The 19,932-nt window shown below is 35.6% G+C and overlaps 2 protein-coding genes across 3 annotated transcripts; both read right to left on the bottom strand.

Annotated features, from left to right (window-relative positions):
• Positions 1–1,503: 1,503 nt before the first annotated feature.
• Positions 1,504–2,479, bottom strand: atoh7 (atonal bHLH transcription factor 7). The gene has a single exon (XM_073873652.1). The coding sequence runs from the start codon at positions 2,408–2,410 to the stop codon at positions 2,000–2,002; it is 411 nt and encodes a 136-aa protein (XP_073729753.1). The 5' UTR covers positions 2,411–2,479; the 3' UTR covers positions 1,504–1,999.
• A 6,494-nt stretch (positions 2,480–8,973) lies between these two features.
• LOC129416244 (RING finger protein 122) lies at positions 8,974–19,093 on the bottom strand. Of its 2 annotated transcripts, none has more exons than XM_055170541.2 (6): positions 18,798–19,093; positions 11,609–11,765; positions 10,682–10,724; positions 10,557–10,598; positions 10,145–10,227; positions 8,974–9,760 (listed from the first exon to the last, which is right to left on the bottom strand). In XM_055170541.2, exons 1-6 carry the CDS (start codon positions 18,826–18,828, stop codon positions 9,640–9,642), a joined length of 477 nt encoding a protein of 158 aa, XP_055026516.1. In that variant the 5' UTR covers positions 18,829–19,093; the 3' UTR covers positions 8,974–9,639. The 2 variants fall into 2 exon arrangements, with proteins under 2 accessions (XP_055026516.1, XP_055026517.1); XM_055170542.2 differs by lacking the exon at positions 18,798–19,093 and adding an exon at positions 14,765–15,144.
• Positions 19,094–19,932: the final 839 nt, after the last annotated feature.

Here is a 19,932-nt window from a genome sequence, read left to right as displayed (position 1 = left end):
ACTGAAAAGCCATATTATACACAGTCACTGGACTGCAAAGAGTTTAATCTCTTTACTTGATTATGAGTGTTTAAGAGGACTGTCCTTGTCAAGCTTGTATCATCATCAGAAAATATACATTTTCTTTACTGTCCTAATCTTTGAACATAAAAATATTGCTTTTAAAAATCCACAATGTTTACATATTTTGATTTACTTCTTATACCTTCAATTCTGTGTCCTTACAAGCACATTGACTGCACAACGTTCAGCATCCTTTAAACATGATTTATACCTACACAGCAGCGACATTAGAGGTGTCTTATCTTGAGACACAGAGGTTTTCGCTGAAATGTGTTTATCTTTTTACACAATGCCAGTCAGACCTTTTATTTGAGGACTTTATACCAAAAAGCTTTACTAAAATTTGGTTTTGATAGCAAATCTAGATATTTCAAAATAGATGAAGTTTGTGCCTGCAGTTAATATATAGCAGATATATCTCTTCTAAGTGGAAAATACTTTATTATTTATTTGACTGTTTATTTTTGTTTACCATATTTTAAGAGCTTCTCTAGGTTTGTATATATGAAGAACATATACAATAAGGTTCTGTTTGTTAACATTAGTAAATGCATTAGCTAACATTAACTAACAATAAGCAATACCATTTCCAGCATTTAATCTTTGTTAATGCCATATAGTATTCATGTTATTATTGTGCATTAACTAATGTTAACAGTTACAACGTCTAATTTTAATAATGGATTAGTAAATGCTGAAAATAACACTAAGATTAATAAATGCTGTAGAAGTATTGATTATTGTTAGTTCATAGCTAATGCATTTACTAATGTTAACAATACAACCGTATTGTAAATTGTTACCAGAGATACTAACAAGTATAGCAGTGTAATGTTTTGTACTGTTATGTATAAACATTTTATATAAATGTATATATATTATTATGTACTATAAAGTACTGTGCAAAAGTCTTAGGCCACCATGCCAGAATTAGATTTGTTGTTTTTGCAATGGTGTAGTGATCATATATAATTGTTTCTCAGTCTCATCCAGAAAATACAGTAAATGTATATATCGTTTTAAAAACTGTATAAAAATGTAAACTGATGTGTTAAGTTTTTAGGGTAAACTCCCCTTCCACTTGAGCAATAGCAGGAAACTGCAGGATCTTTTAAACCTAAAATTAAATCCTAATTTCTAATTTTAAAGAAATTACTCTTTTACTTCATTCTGAAAAACGCTCAAGATGTGTTTAATGTCAAGAGAGGTCACACTAAACACCAATGATGCGTAAAGAAGACATTTAGTCCTGAAAATGTAATTTATAATTTTTATATTTTTGTACATAGTTCCTGTATTTTCTGTTTGTATCTTAATAAATTAGATTGAAAAATAAATATGGATGGACAATAAAACTTCTAAAACAACAAGTTTGGTGGTGGTGGTGGCCTAAGACTTTTGTATATGTATATGTATATCAAATGAAAAGTCAAGGTCAATGTCGATGAGTCCAGTGTTTATTTTTGCACTTATTAAAAGCATTGTGTACAAAATACAAAACATTATTGATCATGTTTGTTATTATTAAAACTTAATTACTATTATTTTGCCTTTCATTCAACATAAGAAACTACAAGCAAAAAAAGCTATTTTGGATGCCGTTTTGGCCAAAGATGACATAACACTTTTTTCTCCAAAGACTTAATACAAAAATAAATAAAATCTGATCTAGAGAGTAACATAAAACACATAAAGTAACACATCAAGCCATCAATGATAGCTGCATAATGGAAGATTGTTTAAAAAATGCACAAAAAACATCTTTTTAGCAACAATTAAAGCAAATATGTCTAGAATTATTATGCCTAGACTATTAAACGCTTTAAACTCTTGACAATCAAAATAATATATTACATAATAATACATACGTATTTACCAACGGTTGTATCTGTGAAAAGACTGATACAAGTTAACACACCATTGAATAAGATGAAGCTTAGAGAGTTTCATAGTGATAGGAGAATGTGGTGTGCATGCAGTCATTTTCAGTAGGAGAGTTATATTGCATATAGCAAGAATAGGTCTCTGGCTGCAGGCTGTTGAACTGCATATTAAGCCAATCTTTCGGAGGAGCAGCGTGTCTACTGCCGTCAGTCAAGATCCGATCGAGGGCCATAATGTAGCTCAGGGCCATTTGTAGAGTTTCATATTTAGAGAGTTTCTTGTCCTGACCCCATTGTGGAACCACTTTACGGAGCCGATCAAATGCAGTGTTCAAGCCCTCCATCCTTTTTCTCTCACGAGCATTGGCCGCCATCCTTCGCCGCACCGCGTTCTCAAACTTTTCAGGTTCTCTGGAGTCAGACTCCGACCCTGAATCTCCACAGCTAGGTCTGCGGGGCTTCATGACTCCTACACGCTGCGTCAAAGGTCCACCGAACTCATCATTTGTCCTTTTGAAGATTCTTTGATGATAGATAATTTCTCCAGGCAGGCACAATATCAAAAAGACACCCAATGTTATTTGTTATTCTTGTATTGACCGCTACTAAATCCAGAAATGACTCTGTGTACTCTGTGAGCCCAGACCTTGAGGCTTCTGCTTTGCCATAAGGATACACGATGCTTATATAGAGCTTGGGTATTAACAGGTGGCAGCAGGTGGAGCCCCACCAAAAACATGCCTTATTATTAATGAAACACATATCCAACAGCAGGACTAGTGGACTCAGACTAGCCCCATGCACCCCAACCCCCATTAACCCAAACTTTAATGACATTTCAATTAACTTTGGCTGGTCTATCAGCCAAGGCACCACTAAAACCATGCGTTACAAACACTGATAACTTACCATCTGGCCAGGGTCACCCCAACAACCAGGAGTGCATGACAAAGACCAATACCTAATTAAAAGTGCATGCAACTTTAAGCAACAACGTCATCTTTGTATCTCTTAGACAGGAACATTGTCAGTGTATTTATTTCTAAATGTGATGTTAACTAGCTCAGATGCAAAACCCTCCAAGTGCGTCTCATATTTTGTCTTATAAATTAGCTTTTTTAGCAGACTCTTAATGGATTCTACCAACAAACCGGTATTTCTGAATGGCCTGAGGCCGGGATTAAGCAGATTTGAATGAAAGTATTTGATGAATGTATAATATGTCCCGAGAGCATTCGGTTAATATCATTATCTAATTTTTGATGGAGGTATATATATATATATATCTTTTTTTTTTACCAACGCTATTTTAAGAGAAATTCTACATATTTTACAAGTTAGCTAATTCGTATTAATTCATACGACCACATTCGTAGATTTTTGTACGATTTGCCTTGATCGCTGTGATGTTGGAGTTAGGAACGGGGTTAGGGTATTGTTTTTTCAATGAGAATCGTTTTTGCACAATTAACTTTGTATGTTTTTGCACAATTAACTTTGTATGAATTCATACAAATTGGCCAACTCGTAAAATATGTACGAATTCTCGTGACACCAGAAAGTTTATACATATATTTAAAAAACATTCTGTAAAAATAATATATTTTTTTAAATATAAAAAATTATATTTTTTCAAATATTAAAATTAAAGTGATATAAACAGATCAAAACTTAATTGTAATATCTGCTGCTTGGACTTAAATATATCAGAAAATCTTAAAATTAAGTTTATATTATGTTTATGTTGCCCAAAAGTGCACAACACTGTAACCTTTACAAAGCATTCATATTACTAATAAATTAATAGAATTAGTATAAAGATTTAAATAATAATAAATGTTTATAAATCTTTCGCTTTTGTCTATAGACTATCTAAATCTTTTACTGTATAATTTTATAGCAGATGTATAACAAGTTCCCTTATCTACAAAATCTCCAGTAAACTCTAAAGATAACACCATATAATAACCATTACTGAGACAATAAATAATTGATTTGAGTGTCTCAAAGGAACTGAGTCAGACAGATAAGATTGATATGCTGTCAATCTCAATCTGTTGAATTCAGTTTAGGGACAGGTGGATTTAGATGGGCGGAGTTTTCTAAAGAACAAGCTTGTTGAAGAATAAACTCTCTTCTCATCACTAAATTTGATGGCTTTGTGGGATAATGAATTTAAATTACAAAATCCAAGATTTATTTTTCTGTTTTGAATTTTGAACAAAATATTATCAATAAGGATTGTCCTACATTAATCCAATGAATTTAAATATGTTATATATTTTGTTATGTTATTCTTCATTCAGTGTACATAATTAAGAGTACAGTAATAGAGTAATAAACTAACAATATAAAATATGGAGTATTTAAATGTCATAATTGAATTAACACAATCCCACTCTTTATTGCAGTGTCATAAGCACACTTGCTGGATTTGAATGTACCTGTATTTTGTATGCAAAAAATGCAGTAGTACTTTAAACACATAAACATCAGCTTGTGTCTGCATAATTCACATCACAGCTGATCTTGAGTCAGGTCATAAGCGCATCAAGTCACTTTGCATTGGATGAGTAATTTTGCTGTTCAATTGGGCATATGAACCCAATTCTATTTTGATTTCATTGATTGCAGATCGGCATGGCTGGCCAGATGCTGTTTGTCTAGTTTAAATGGCTTGGTCCAGACATGTTTTTCACTCATTCACTTGATCGGCTTGTCTGGAGTCGGAAGCTGCCCCATGAAGAAAGGCCATATGTTACAAGCTATAACTTTGATAGAGTTTTGAGCAGATTAGTTTTAAGATTTGAGTCTTAAAGAGGGGAAAGTGAGAATGTCTATTATCTGTATAATAGCTTAAGCCTGGATTTAGTAAATCTGATTTTCATCCAAAGCCCTTGATTACAGATGAGGAACATGTTAGTAAAAATCAAATAATCCTCACAATTAAAGGAAAAGTGAAAATCAACCCAAATTAATACATTTAATAATTAGCAAAGGCATTAAAACTGTATTCTAAAACCAGAGAAAGAGACTCTACAGTGCTACAGTAAACAAATAAGATTACGTCATTGATCCAGAGCAGTGTGTTCTTTTAGAGTTCAACCAATGACAAAAATAGACTATGGCACATGTTCAATGCGACCAGTTAACAGAGAACAGTTATAGATTTTAAGACAATTTATAGACATGTATAATAAAAACAGAAAAATGCATGCTGACCAATGAGGTCAATTAGTAAACTAAGACATATTGTGAAAACATTGACCCCCATAAATGTCTAGAACTTAAGACCCCCAGCCCACACCACCTCCACCATCAGGGCATCTGGTGAGATGAGGCTAGTCATTGTAATTAGGTCAAGCAAGGTGCTTGTAATTTCATGCCTATTTGAACCCTTTTAATCTTTCGAACTGTTATGTTTAATCTTAACTGGTCAATGAGCTAGTCAATACAAAATTATAAATAAGAAATCAATTAAATAATAATTATGTAGCTACAAAAAATGCTTTCTTTTTTTACAAGACATTTTCTGTATTTTAAGCATGCACTTTTATGCATTTGATACAATCTAATTAATTAAGGATGTTAAAAACTCAAGCTTGTTTTTTCAGCATTTTTCAAACATTTTAAATAGACTTACATTCAGTGCAGCTAATATTATTTTATTATATATTTTTATATTTCAATAACTGATTCAATAAAGTAGGCCATAAAATGGTGGTACTTCTAAACATAATCCTTTAAGATGTTTTTTTTTATGTGACATTAGTATTTCTTGAGCCCCTGGAAAATGTAATGGAGATGATGAATGTAAAATGAAAAATGTAAAAAGCCTCTATTTAATCATGAATTCATTTAAAATCAAGCAACAACTTGACTTTTTTAAATGTACTTCTTTCATCATACTTTGCACAGACACATTTCATAAAGTATCATCAAGTTATGTCATAATTTGACTTCATCAACATTTGTGCAAAGCAGATGTGCCTTTGTTTTGGAGTTTACCGCAATAGTTACGTTTTAACCTTCAGTATAAAACACATATTGATTAATGCCACATGAACATGAGGTATTACTCACACATTGTTCACAAGTTATCAGAAAAGAAATTAGAAAAAGAAAAAAAATTACAAAAAATTGAGACTTTTTAAAATATTATATGTTTTCTGAGCTTTTTTGTTCTTAACTTTTTCCAAAGGGGTACTGTATAATTTGAAATCATTTATAAAATGTGACAGGTTTGGTTTACAAAGAGCCCATTTTGTTTTGTGTATATGATACTTTCCTAATACAATAAATAGCTGTATAATATATTGTTCATTACTTTCCAAATTATCTCTCTCAAAATAAAAAAACACATCAATTTCTACCACACGACCCAATTTTTTACTTATATAATTTTCCGCATCTTTCCAGAAAATTCTTGAGTAGATACAATGATAAAACAGATGTAAAATTGTTTCTTTTTCCTGACCACAAAATTCACAAGCGTAGGAAATATTAAGCTTAAATCTTTCCAAAACATGTTTAACAGGATAAATTCTATAAAGGACTTTGTAAGACACCTCCTTCATTTTGTTATTGACACAAAACTTGTTCAATATTTTCCAAGTTTTATCCCAGTATATATCATTAAATACGGAAGACCAAAAAAATCTTGCTGCAGGAAGGGAAACAAAACATAGGGTATTTCTTATAATATTATTTCTACATTTTTGTTTCAAAATATTAACATTACCGATGTATATACTACCACAAAAGTCATCCATAGTAATTTGCAATGAATTACAATTCTTTAACAGAAATACAACACTCTTTGGAATTGCATCAAGAACAACAGCAAATTCTCTTGGTTTAACTGGTAATTGGAATTTTTCAAGAAATTCAGTGTATGAAAGCAAATACCCTTCAGTAGTTTCGTGTAGGTCCTCAGTGACCTCTTGACGTGATGATGTATTGCGTGAGGTCGTGCTGGTGGGTCACATGACCGGAGATAGACGGAAAGTTGTGGTTTAAAAGTGCATGTTTTTTATTTTTCTTGTCAACAATGACAATCGTTTCGCTAGATAAGACCCTTATGCCTCGTTTATCGTTTAGAGTCCTTTGAAACTGCAATTTTAAACTGCATTAAACTCCATTAAAGTCTAGTAAAATGAGAAAAATCCTGGAATGTTTTCCCCAAAAAACACAACTTCCTCTCGACCGAACAAAGACATCAACATTTTGGATGACATGGTGAGTAAAAAATTTTTTTTTTAAGAAAATTGACTAATTTCATTTCATTTCATTTTCAGGTTTATTTAACAGGGACAATGCACATCAATAATACATTTAAGTAATGTACAATGTGCCAGAATTAGCCAAAAGGCTATTTTACATCTGTTGTCCCTGGACAGATCGCATGATGTCACACCTAAAAAGATAAAAATATTATGATCATACATACAATTTTAATACAATAAAAAAGAAAAATATGAGTACAAGTATACAAAAAATAAAAACAAATAGTCAATATAAAAACTTCGACTCAGCACTTTACACATGAGTGACGATAATTCTTAAAGAATTCTTAAAGATAATTCTTTAATAGTGTATAAGTTAAGATATTAGACAGGCCTTGTAAACGGGTGCTGGCTTCCATATCCTGCTATCTGATAAACAAAACAGCAACAGTCAAACTAATAAAGCTGTATAAAGCTGGAAGATGATGATTTGACAGTCTACTTAATCCATATGACGTAGTCATGTCATGATTAACTTTATGTTTAAGTAATATACACTAAGGCTATAATGTATCTTATAATGTAGACACGCAAAGACTTAGTGTTTTCTGCAATGTGTGAAATATATTGCCATCTACTGTCCCAACAAAAACACTTCAAGCTGTCACAGACACAATAGACACCCTTGCTACATGGGCAGACGCATTTTGTTTCATTTACAGGGAGGCGTTTGTGTTGTCATTTTAATTGCCGCTAGATGGCACCAGCGAGTTGGTTGTAATATGTATAAACTACTCAGCTGCTAGTTACCTCAGTTGTCAATAGTGGCTGTCCTTAAGGTCCTACATGCAATAATAAAGTACTTTAAGCCGTCGTTATTTTAGCTATTAATAAATGGGTAAAAAACAACAGCAATGCTTTACAGTTCAAGCAGGGTTATTGGCTAAATATTTTAAATGGGCCTATGTGTTTCCCAGTTTGCCCTTCTTCAATATCTGAGATAAAATGCTTATATCTTGACATTTAGAGAAGCTCTTGTTTATACGATCACTTTACAGACACTTTTAGAAGCCATATTTAGTCTCTCAAAGAACATGTTGGGACAGACATATGGTCATCATATGTCAGCATGTCTCTACAGCTCAGGAATGCTATTCTCCTTTTGTAATACGAGCATATCTCCCACCCTTCTCTTAGTTTCCACAATGAGTGCCCGTCCAAGTTTCGAATTTGGCTACAATTATAAGAGCAAACTAGTGTTGCTTTTAGAACAACAGTACTTTCACAAAGTATTTTCTTTAGCTATAGAATTAAATGATAAATTGGTACAACAAAGAGGAAATGTATCATAATTCAAACAAAGCATTTCATTCAGTCATCACATAAGTGAGTGACATGAGTTTGAAACAAAATGTGATTTTGCAGAAAAATACACTGGGACTGGCTAAACCATGCTTGTTCGACTTAGTATTTAATCCACAACACTCCTTTAGAAGAAAGATTTCTATAGTAAATCTTGTGATTACTGCATAAAAATGCATCGAGACAAAAGTAATGCAACTATAAAACAACCACTACTACTAATGGATTCATTTAAGTATGTATATCCATGTTTTAAATAATGGAAGATGTAAGGTTTTACACTGAAACATGAAGTTTGTGTTGGATTCATAGTTCAGTCTTCTCAAATTTAATTATAAAATTAAACTAGACATTTGCAATTTATAGGTAAAACGATTAAAAATATGAAGCAAATTTCTCTTTAGAAATTTCTAATTATTTTATATTGAACATACACACAATTATTTTTTCCATCACAAAAACATTTTATTGACCATGTATAGTACAAAACAACTACTTTAAATAAATTTACCCCCATTTCCATTTAATCCCAATGGGATTCCTAAAATTCTGTACAATAGTGTGGGTTCTCGGCATGGCCATAACCTCTCAAATGGATTTATGAGCTCAAATGTCAAAATGTTGGCAGGAGAAAGATTTATGAGATCAGAGATCCCTAAGGCTCAAGTCAGTGAAATCTTCATAAACTGAAATCTATAACTAAGCTGGACTCTTATAGGAACTCTTTATTGTTATTTATCAGTGGCCCATACTACTCTTAAATTGAAAGTATTGCCTACATATTGTACAATGTGGACTGATTCTGAACATTTATCTATGAAAACATCTCTTCTGGGTGAGTCCAAGGCATCAATTTGTATTGCTGCAAGCTACATTATGTCCAAAAATACCATACATCACTTAAGTTCCACTGATACACATCATCACCCTCCATTCCCCCTCTAGAAATCTTAAAATTGGTGAATAGGGCCAGTTTTTCGGCGGATACCAATACGTCAGCTATTTCCCATTTCCAGAAGTATGTTGGTTGTTAAAATTCTGTTCAAGGGTGTGTGAGGCACACATCTAAAGCCTGGGTATCTCTGATCAGCAACGTTTATTTTCTGTCACACCTCCAGGGGGTTTTGAGGCCCTTCAGCCCCCTGTGGAGAGTCTGGCTGGAGCCTGCAGATGGGTTTGTTGCACATGGGACAGACACTGCGAATTTCCAGCCACTTCACCAGACACCTGAGAGGGAGACAAGGTGAAAAGAGGAGAAAGGGAGAGAGGGGGCCATTATGCATCAGCTATCTATAGCACTGTAACATCTACCAGTGCATTATGTCACAAGATGAGACTTGAAAGGGAAATGGTATTCCTTTTAAAAAACTAAAACTGCTGAATGTCTTTCATAGCTTACTAATAAGTGGTTCTCCTGTTTTCATTCCTGTTTTTGTGCCTCCAATGTTCAGGAAATTTTAAGGCATTGCTACCGCCACACTAAATCACGCTTAAATTGTTTTCAAAGGAACAGCTGTATTTTGATGATATTTAGAAAATGCATCAATCAGGTTTACAGTAAATATACAGTAAATAAAAATATAACAATGTCATAAATGTTTTGGATCTTACTTCTTGTGAAAAGCATGAGAACAAGGGCAAACACCTAATTCATCCCGACTTCGAAACTCCTCCAGGCAGACGGCACAGGTCTGCTACAAAAATAAAATAAAAACATAAAACTGTTTTAAATATATTTAAATAATTGCAATGCATCGTGCATTTATATTTAGGCTATTAAGGGAAACATACTGTATTAGACACATACACACTGAAAATTATTCAGTTGTTTCTACCCGTGGTTGCATAAAATACAGACAAACCCATTCGTTGGATTAAATTAACCAATTCTAGTTTTCTTTCAAAACATTGTTGGGTCAAAGATGGATATTTTCTAGGATCACCAGCAGTTGGGGTTGTCATATTAACCAAACCATGGATTAAAACAAATAATTTTATAAAAGATTTTTTAAGCATTACTTACTCCAAGAAGGCTCAACTTTTTCCCTGGCCCTTTAAGAACAACCTAAAGTAAGAAGTAATATAAATTTTTACATTAGATCAGACACAAAGCTACATCATTATCTGTTTGGCATGAAGAAAAAATACCTCATTATATCCAAATTGTTCCTGTGTGCTTTGACGCCTCAATCTGTTAAATATAAAGCAAGAATGTTTGATCATGTGGGCCTAAACATTTTTATTAATTTGAGCAAGAAAAATATAACTTCCACAAAATTAACTACATTTACTTTTTAAACTCTTTTTAAACTCTTACAGTGCAGGCCAGATAAAGTATTTTATAAGTTTGAAAACAGGCTGTCAAACGATTAATTATAATTAATCACATACAAAATAAAAGTTTGTGTTTATTTATGTGTGTGTACTGTGTGTAATTATTATGTATAATTATGTATAAATACACAAACATTCATGTATATTTTTAAGAAACATACGTACTTAAATAAATCAATTTATATATAAATACATTTTTTTACATTAATACATTATGTATTTATATATACAATACTGTGCAAAACTTGTTGTTTTAAAAGTTTTAATGTCCATCCATTTTATTTTTCAATCTATTTTATTAAGATACAAACAGAAAATACAGGAAATATGTACAAAAAATAAAATGTATTTATGCATGAAGTAAAAAGACAAATTTCTTTAAAATTAGAAATTAGGATTTAATTTTATTTATGTTTAAGAGATCCTGCAGTTTCCTGCTATTGCTCAAGTGGAAGGCGAGTTTACCCTAAAAACTTGACACATCAGTTTACTTTTTATACAGTTTTTAATACTACTGTATATACACATTTCCTGTATTTTCTGGATGTATTCTTTTAAAGAAACTTAGAAACAAATTACATATGATCACTATAACATTGCAATAACAACAAATCTAATTGTGGCATGGTGGCCTAAGACTTTTGCAGAGTACTGTACACAAACTTTAATTTGTATGCGATTAATTATGATTAATCGTTTGAGCCCTAAAATACATTATATTTTTAACAGACTGAATGGTACCTGAGCAGGTAGCAACAGAAGATCATGCTCAACATGAAGATGAAGAGGCCTATCCCAAGAATGATGTCATAAACATTGAGTGCAAGAGGACTGCTGACATCCATGGTCAATATGCAAATCCTGTCGGTTGTCTGTAAGTCAGGATCACACAGGCATCCTGCAAAAGCACAAAGCAAGCAGTTCAAACTCTAGGGTGAAAGTTTTTAGGGTGAGAGTTTATAGGCTGAGAGTCATATGAGATGCAAGGCTGCTTAACAGTTATTTGTGCTTATCAGCAAGTTTTGAATTTGATTCATTCTGTTATGCGAGTGGGTTGCACACTTCTTTCTGTCAGACCCTTGAAAGACAACACACATCAGTGTGATTCTCATGTGTACGCATCTCACTGGCCCTTGCATGCATATTGCATACTCTGAGCCGGTGGACTGTCCTCGTGTTTCTCAGCTCTGTGTAACACAGCTCTCATTGTTGGACCTCGCTGAGCAGAATGAACTTTTCACTGTAATACATCGGTTAAACTGAAAAACAAGAGATGTCATGGTGGTGTTGGATGATAATCGTTTTTGTTTAAGAGCCTATTATGTACTGCATAATTTACTGTATTATGTGAGCTCTTGCCTTAAGTACATGTATTATTTCCTTTGCTTATAAAACGTGCTGTGGTGGTACCATGGTGCAAAGATACTATCAGATTGTAATTCTACGGTGCTTGATATACAGTGGTACTTAATTATTAGCGTATTTATGCACCATTCACTTATTCCAATGGCACTATGGCTCCGGCAGTACCATGGTACTGCCATATGATATGTTTAAAAATGCCACCGTGCAACATCCATAACATATTATACAATATACTTTTCGCTACATAAAGTACAAAAAAAAGGAAAATTTTGATGTAATTTGCAATTTGTTGTGAAAAAAAACTATTTTATTCAACAAAATAATCATAAAAACTTTTCTTAAATTATTGCATTGTGATTTATTGAACCCAGTCTCATGGAGTTGAGTATAAATAGCACGAAGTGTAAAAATCATGCAATACATAATTTGGCGTGCATATGATACGCCAGTCCTCCCCATTCACCCAAACGGCACATCTTTTTTGTTGTTTTATTTATTAGTTTCTCAATTTTTGGGCTTTTTTTTACCATTGTCGCTTGGGTTTAGGGTTAGAACAACTTTTTGTTACATAAAAATGACAAAATAAATAAAACGACAAAAAAGATGTGCCGTTTAAGTGAATGGAGAGGACCGGCGCACCATATGCACGCCAAATTGGAATTTGGCGTATGTATTGCACGATTTTCACACTTTGTGCTATTTATACGCATCTACACGAGACTGGGTAGGATTTATTTAGCTATTTAAGCCTTCATTTCAACTCCTTGTTTAGTGTACCTTGTTGACTTTCATTATTAAAACAATGATTTTAACAAATTATCAGTGGTTTAACCTTTGTCTTTTCAATGCAAAACAACACCAAAAACCAATCAGATGGGTTTGTTACAAGCTACTTATTCTGTTCAAGTAATTATTGAATTGATATTGACCAAATCCTTAGCAATATTGATGTTTCTGCAGGACTGTAATGTCTAAACAGTCATACAGAAATCTAATATATTGCCACATAAACGCGTGTGAATATATTTGAATATATTGAATTTCTGTGTGGGTATAAACATTTGAACAGTGACAAAATGGACACAAATGTCATTGTTCTGGTGTCAATGAGATAAAAACAAACAAGAAACCCTCCATTGTAGTAAAGCGTGTGGGCAATAAAAATTAAATGGTCTACTTGTGCCTGGCTTTAAATGTTTAATAAGTGAGACTTAATAAATGCTCAAAACAATTAACACTAACACTGTAAATCCTTTAGTATACTTACATTAATACAGACATTAGTACAAATATGTTTTATGTTTGACAGTAGTGGGGATTTAAAAAACATGTGTGTTTTCATGTAAGTTGGACTTTGAAAACATTGTGTATGCTTTAATACAAAAAAAAATAATGATTGATGGGCGGTAATTTTTAATGGGGCAACTGCATACCGAAACAGGATAACATTGATCAGTGTATCAAGCTCTTAAGATAAAAGCCAGACTTTTCAGTCATTAAACAAAATAATGCATGAAAAACAGAGACAGAGAGATAAGTAGAAAGTGCTCATTTGGCAAAGAGAATGAAATCTAGGCAATTGTGAAGTCTAGGCAATAGTGTGTGCAAAAACGTAAACATAAGTGGTGTGCCCTTTCTGCCATAAAGCCACCATCTGCTTCATCTGTGTGAGGAAAAGAGGGGGAGGCAAGTAGATGTGGTAGCCTCATCAACCCAGACAGAAGAAACAATAACAACTGATCTCTGGGGCTAAATGCTGCCAAACACAACAGACACAGACATACAGATACAATGTCTGTCTTTCTTTCCCAAGTTAGTCACACATAAGTTCAGGTCACAGAAGATGCTGTGCCAATCAGCAGAAAGGAAAGGAGGCTTGACTTTTTACGTGACGGGGTAGCAGTAATATAAGAAGGATTTTGGTTAAGCATAGAAAGGCAACGAAAGGGTGAATAACTTACCAAACATCACTTTTTATGTCGCCAAATGCAATAACCCCTTATGATTCATACTCACCGTTGGATGGGATTCATAAAATCAGGGTTTTTCCTCGACTAACTATCCAGTAACTTCCTGTGCTGTTTGTTCAGGAAGACAGTGTTGATACTTGGCCAAAGGAGTGGGCACTCAAAAATCTGATAAATATTTGAACTCGAGCAGTGCCACAAACAGTAAGGCTTAGAAAAACAATGTTCTGCGTTAACACATCATGATCACCCACCAGACCCTCGCAGACGCATTTGCAAAAGGCATTCGATTTTGTTTTTCTTCACTTGAAGCATTCTTAGAGACAAACCAGTCTTTGTTAAAAGCCATGCCAACACTGGCACAGATATCAGCCTCTACTCTACTGTATGTCTTATGCAACCATAGGCATGTTAATGCTTTTATAAGATCTTTTCTGAAACATTTGCAACGTGTGTCCTTCACATTACCAAAGAAAAACAATGACATATTTAGGAGTCTTATTTCATGTTTATAAAAATGTACACAGTGTCACCATTTCCTTCAAAACAATGTTACAGTGCTCACCCTTCCTCTGCTGCCGCCAACCACTTTCCTCCAGTCAGCTTGTTTTCCTGTGTCTCCTCTCAAGATTATCCCTCACGTTACAATCAGACGCTTTCCCCGGTAACAAAGGAAAAGATGAGCTGTGGCACACAGCCGTCAGAGCGAGAGGTTGTACCCCATTCAAGCTGTGAGAGGCATCGGGCTGTGTCTTCTTCACACCATCTGCCCTGGCATCTCAGTTTAGCAAAAAATAAAGACTAGAACACATTCTCCAAAACGTCCTGTGTGTTTTCTGTTGCACAATACGCCAACTCTGCCTCCACGTAATGGTGCCAGTGACTTCTCTCCTGCTCAGTTTGTAAACAGATCTTCGCTCATGTGATTCGGCGTCTGGATCTCAGCTCTGCTTTCACCCGCCCCTTCCTCGCTCTCCCCCACTCCCCTCCTCTCTCCCTTTCGCTCCCCCTTTTCCTGTCTGTCTCATGCTTTTAATCAGCCTTCTGCTTTTTCCCAGCTTATTAGGGATATTAACAGGTTGACGATGATGTAAAACAGGATCAGAATGAGAAATGATGATTGATTCACTTTGCTAGGCTGGCTGTCATAAGTAACAAAGAGAAACAGGGGAAATAGAAAGCAAGTGGGTACTACAGGGAGAGAGGGGTACACTGCCAGAAATAAAGATACAAATGTAGTCACTGGGACAGTAACTTTTTAAAGGGTCCTTTGTTGTACCAATACATCTATTTAGAGGTACACTGTAAAAAATAAAATGTTGGTTCAACTTTAAAAAATAAGTAAGTTACCCTGTTGTCTTAAAGGTGGAATATGTAGAATTCGCCACTAGATGGCACCATCAGCAATAATAACAAATGACGTAGATTAATGACGCTCTGAAGCAGCGTGGAATTATTAGGGCCCGAGCACCAAGGAGCAGGCCAGAATGTCAATATCATCTAAAGTATCATCTAAAGGCCTTTGCGATGCTAAATTGCGGTGATCTTGACTTTTCGTTGAATGGTGTGTCCGTGGCGGCCTACCAAATTTCTGCGTTTTGTCATAAAACAGGAAGTTGTTAACTAAGGCATACAATTTCCAATCTGACCCACGCTTCACATGTTTGAAAAGGATCTTGGCCTGAACACATTTCCATGCCAATATTCATCTTCAGTCATAGTGCCACCTAGAGGCAGCAGGAAATGCCATGTTTTACGTTAGGATTTAGGGCGTTTTCACATTAGCACTACCCGGGTTCGATTGACATCAGAGTTCGGTACATTTGGATGATGTGAACGCTGTCTTCCGAACTAGGGTGCGCACCCGCGAAACGTACTCGGGTCCGCTTAAAAAGGGTGGTCTGGTGTCTGGTTCTATGAACTCCAGATCGGTTTGCTGCTGATGTGAATGCAATCGTACCAAATCGCGGAAGTGAACCGCTGTTAATTACGTATTATATGGAATGTCCCACCAAAACAGACGTGTGTGTTTGTGTGCATGCACTTACCTTGACAACAAAATGCATAGAATGCTTGCTTGACTTTTGTTCTCATTTTTTTAAACCTTTGGTTTCGTTTTCAAAGAAATAATACAGAAACGCACTTGCGTCTGTCTGCCCCAAACATACTAAAGTCGTTTCAATGACAACGGGCTGTCCGCCGACGTCAATTTTTGCGGGGGCATTCAGAAATCATCTCTCTGCTTGCAGTTCGTCAATCACGCTTGTCGTCTTCTCGTTTACAGCGGTTGCCAAGCAACATGAGAACGTGCCGGCTGCAGCTTGAGGATGCAAGCGTACGCAGTTCCGATGCAAAAATAATATGTGAACACAGTCCATGGGGGGCATGGGGAGGGGGGAGCAATCGAACTCGGGTTCGGACCAGGCAATCGCACCAAATGTGAAACCGCCCTTACTGCTCTTAGAGATTTAATCAAATCATCATCATATCTAGTCAGACTGATCTTAAGCCCTTGGCGATGATAAATAGCAAAGATCTTGACTTTTCGTTGAAAGGCGTGTCCGTGGCAGCCTGGCAAAATATGATGTTTCGCCATGAAACAGGAAGCTGTTGAAATTCAGGCATACATTGTCCGATCTGCCCCTGACTTTACACGTTTGATAAGGGTCCTGGTCTGAACACATCAACATGGCATAATTCAGTAACAGTCTTAGTGCCACCTAGAGGCAGCAGGAAATACCATGTTTTATGCTGTGACTTGCTGCTCTTAGAGATTTAACCATATCAACATCATATTTCATAAGTCTAATCTAAAGAACTTGTGTGATGATAAATAGCGACAACCTTAACTTTTCGTTAAAGGTGTGTCCATGGCGGCCTCGCAAAGCATTGTTAAATGAATCGCATTGCATTTTTTACAGCCTAAACAAGCTCAAAAAGTCATGAAACGGTGCACACATGTCAAATGTCCCCCCGCTATGTTAAACGTACAGATACAAAATGTGGTAGGATCATGTATCACTTAAAGACCTACAAAAAAGCCTCTTGGAGCCATGTTGTAAACCACACAGGTTTTGAATTTTCTCTGGAATTAGAGTGCAAATTTTGCCATTTCTGGCCTCCGTAATTTAACGAACTCCTCCTAGAAATTTAATCAGATCATGATCACCATATTTGGTCATGTAAAGGCCTTTGCGATGCTAAATTGCGGAGATCTTGACGTTTCGATGGAGGGTGTGTTCGTGGTTGCCTGCCAAATTTCTGTGTTTCGCAATGAAACAGGAAGTTGTTCCAAGTGCTTCATATGTTTGATAAGAGTCCTGGCCTGAACACATCATCATGGCAATATTCAGTAAAAGTTATAGGGCTACCTGCTGGCAGCAGGAAATGCCATGTTTTAAACAGGGATTTACTGCTCATTTTTGTATTGTATGTATTCAGATCATGATCATATTTGGTCAGTCTGCACTTAAGGACTTCACAATGATAAATTGTGAAGATCTTGACATTTCGTTAAAGTAAACTGTCCGTGGCGGCCTGGCAAAGTTTGATGTTTCGCCATTAGAAAGCTGTTGTAACTCAGGCATACAACGTCCGACCTGTCACAGACATCATACGTTTGACAAGGGTCCTGGCCTGAACACATTAATGTAACAAAAATCAGTTACAATCATAGCGCCACCTGCTGCACACAGGAGGTGTGGCACATCAAAGTTCCTTTGAATATCCACCTATATTTACCCACTTAAATTTAAATCATAGGGTGGCGGTGCACATGTGTGTGAGGGCCCTCCATCGCTGCTTGCAGCTTTAATTGGATTTGCAGTCTTTAACTCAACCGCTGATGGACATTAATCAGACACGAACGAGAAATCACGTTGACGGATAAGGTAATCAAGTCTTATAAATTTTGTGTTTGATGACATTGTTTTTTTTCATTATGTAAGGTTATATTTGATGTTCAAAACGAAATTGTTAGTCATAGATTTTACAGTAACAGAGTCCAAATTCGATGGTGTGTTAACACAGCACAGAATTAAGTGTTCAAACTTACCATCTACAATGATTTTTCACATAATGTATTGGCAGTACAAATCTTATTGTGATGTTATGATGTAAAATTATGATAGACTGTACAATAGCAAACTCTATTAGTAAGTGTCTTATTGCTGTACAATACAGGGGTCACCACCACCGTGGTAGCCCGCACAGAGTCTGTGAGGTGCCCGCCAAAGCACATTCTATTAAAAGTCTCAACTGTAATATTTATTCATTACATATTTTTTATATTAGCTTGCTTGGTTTACGTATGTTAAAATTTTAAACAATACTAAAACATATAAACAAGTCAAATAAAATAAAATAAACAAGTAAAACAAAAAAGTTTTAAGAAGACTATATCAAAAAGTAGCCCTCCAGATTGTTTTATACATTGTGGTAGCCCTTGCTTATAAAAAGGTTGGAGACCCCTGGTACAATACCTCTTGATGTGCATTATATCGTCCGCGGGAAGACGCACTGATTACAGTCTCACATTAATGTTGTGATCGATATAATAGCATACGATTTTTGAAGAGTTACGAATCAAAACAACTCACCCGTAATGTAAAACACAAGCAAGATCAGCATCTCTGTCTAGTTGTCACGAAGCTCTATACAGATAATGCAACGGCGATAATGATTCTTTTTCTCGTATTGTTCCAAACTCTTCTTGGGTCGTTTGGTTGGCCCGTACGCTTACGGGAGCTGTCTTTGCTGACACAACCAGCGGCAGACGGTAAAGAGATCTAGTCCATAAACAAGCGCGTAATCCGACCGGCACAAATGCATACTTCCGCATTTGTACACGACACTATAGGCTTGTTCAGATGCGCCTTGCCTCGCCTCGTCTGAAATATAGGCGAGAGTAGGCGGCTGCAGTGAGGGGAGTAGTGGAAAAAAGTGCAGGCAAGCCCGTGTTCCAACGATCTGTGCTACAGGTGCTACCTCTCAGAATGAGCTACCTACACACTCTGCCCATGCGTATTACGTTGTCACACTTGTAAGGCTCATATCTGAAGTCATTAAGATGTTTATAAGGAGAATGAACAAAGGTGAACTGTTCGTTATTGGAAAAGGTTACTAAATGTTGGGATGTAATCTAAGTCTAAAGGTAATACAAATTATTTTCTGTGTGAAATATAAACGGCTCACAGTACAAATAATTCAACATCAATACAAACGTTTACAGGAATTCGTTAAAAATATAAATGTCATAAAGAATACTATAGGAATAAAGTTTTCAGAATTAGGAAGTCATCAGCTGACATCCCCGGGCCAATGAGCATTAAGCTGTGTCATCAGCAAGTCTTTCCATCTTGCTTTTCCTCTACGCAGTTGGTGGAGACCAACTGCGCCCGACTGCAGAATCCGACGAGCCCGCCTCGCCATCACGAGAGTTATTTGGCACATGTCAGCGTGACATGAGAGCAAGTCGGACGTAACTCGGGCTGCGTCTGAAACCGTATACTGTACAGTAGGTACTGAATAAGATGAAGTACCTACTTACTTGCCGTTAAAACAGTAGGTACTGTATAGTATAAATCCTGGTAGTATGAATGAGATTCGGACGTACTACATCCGCCATGTTGCTACATCACGTGACATACGTCATCATCACGTCATATCATTCCAGCGCGAAAACAGCCGCATGCCTCTTCTTCTTCGTTGGATAACTCCTCTGCCAGGGCATCA

Source organism: Misgurnus anguillicaudatus, chromosome 11, assembly GCF_027580225.2.
Source record: "Misgurnus anguillicaudatus chromosome 11, ASM2758022v2, whole genome shotgun sequence".
NCBI lineage: Eukaryota > Metazoa > Chordata > Actinopteri > Cypriniformes > Cobitidae > Misgurnus > Misgurnus anguillicaudatus.
Note: the sequence above shows the minus strand (reverse complement) of the source record. Positions and strands in the feature narration are given on the sequence as shown.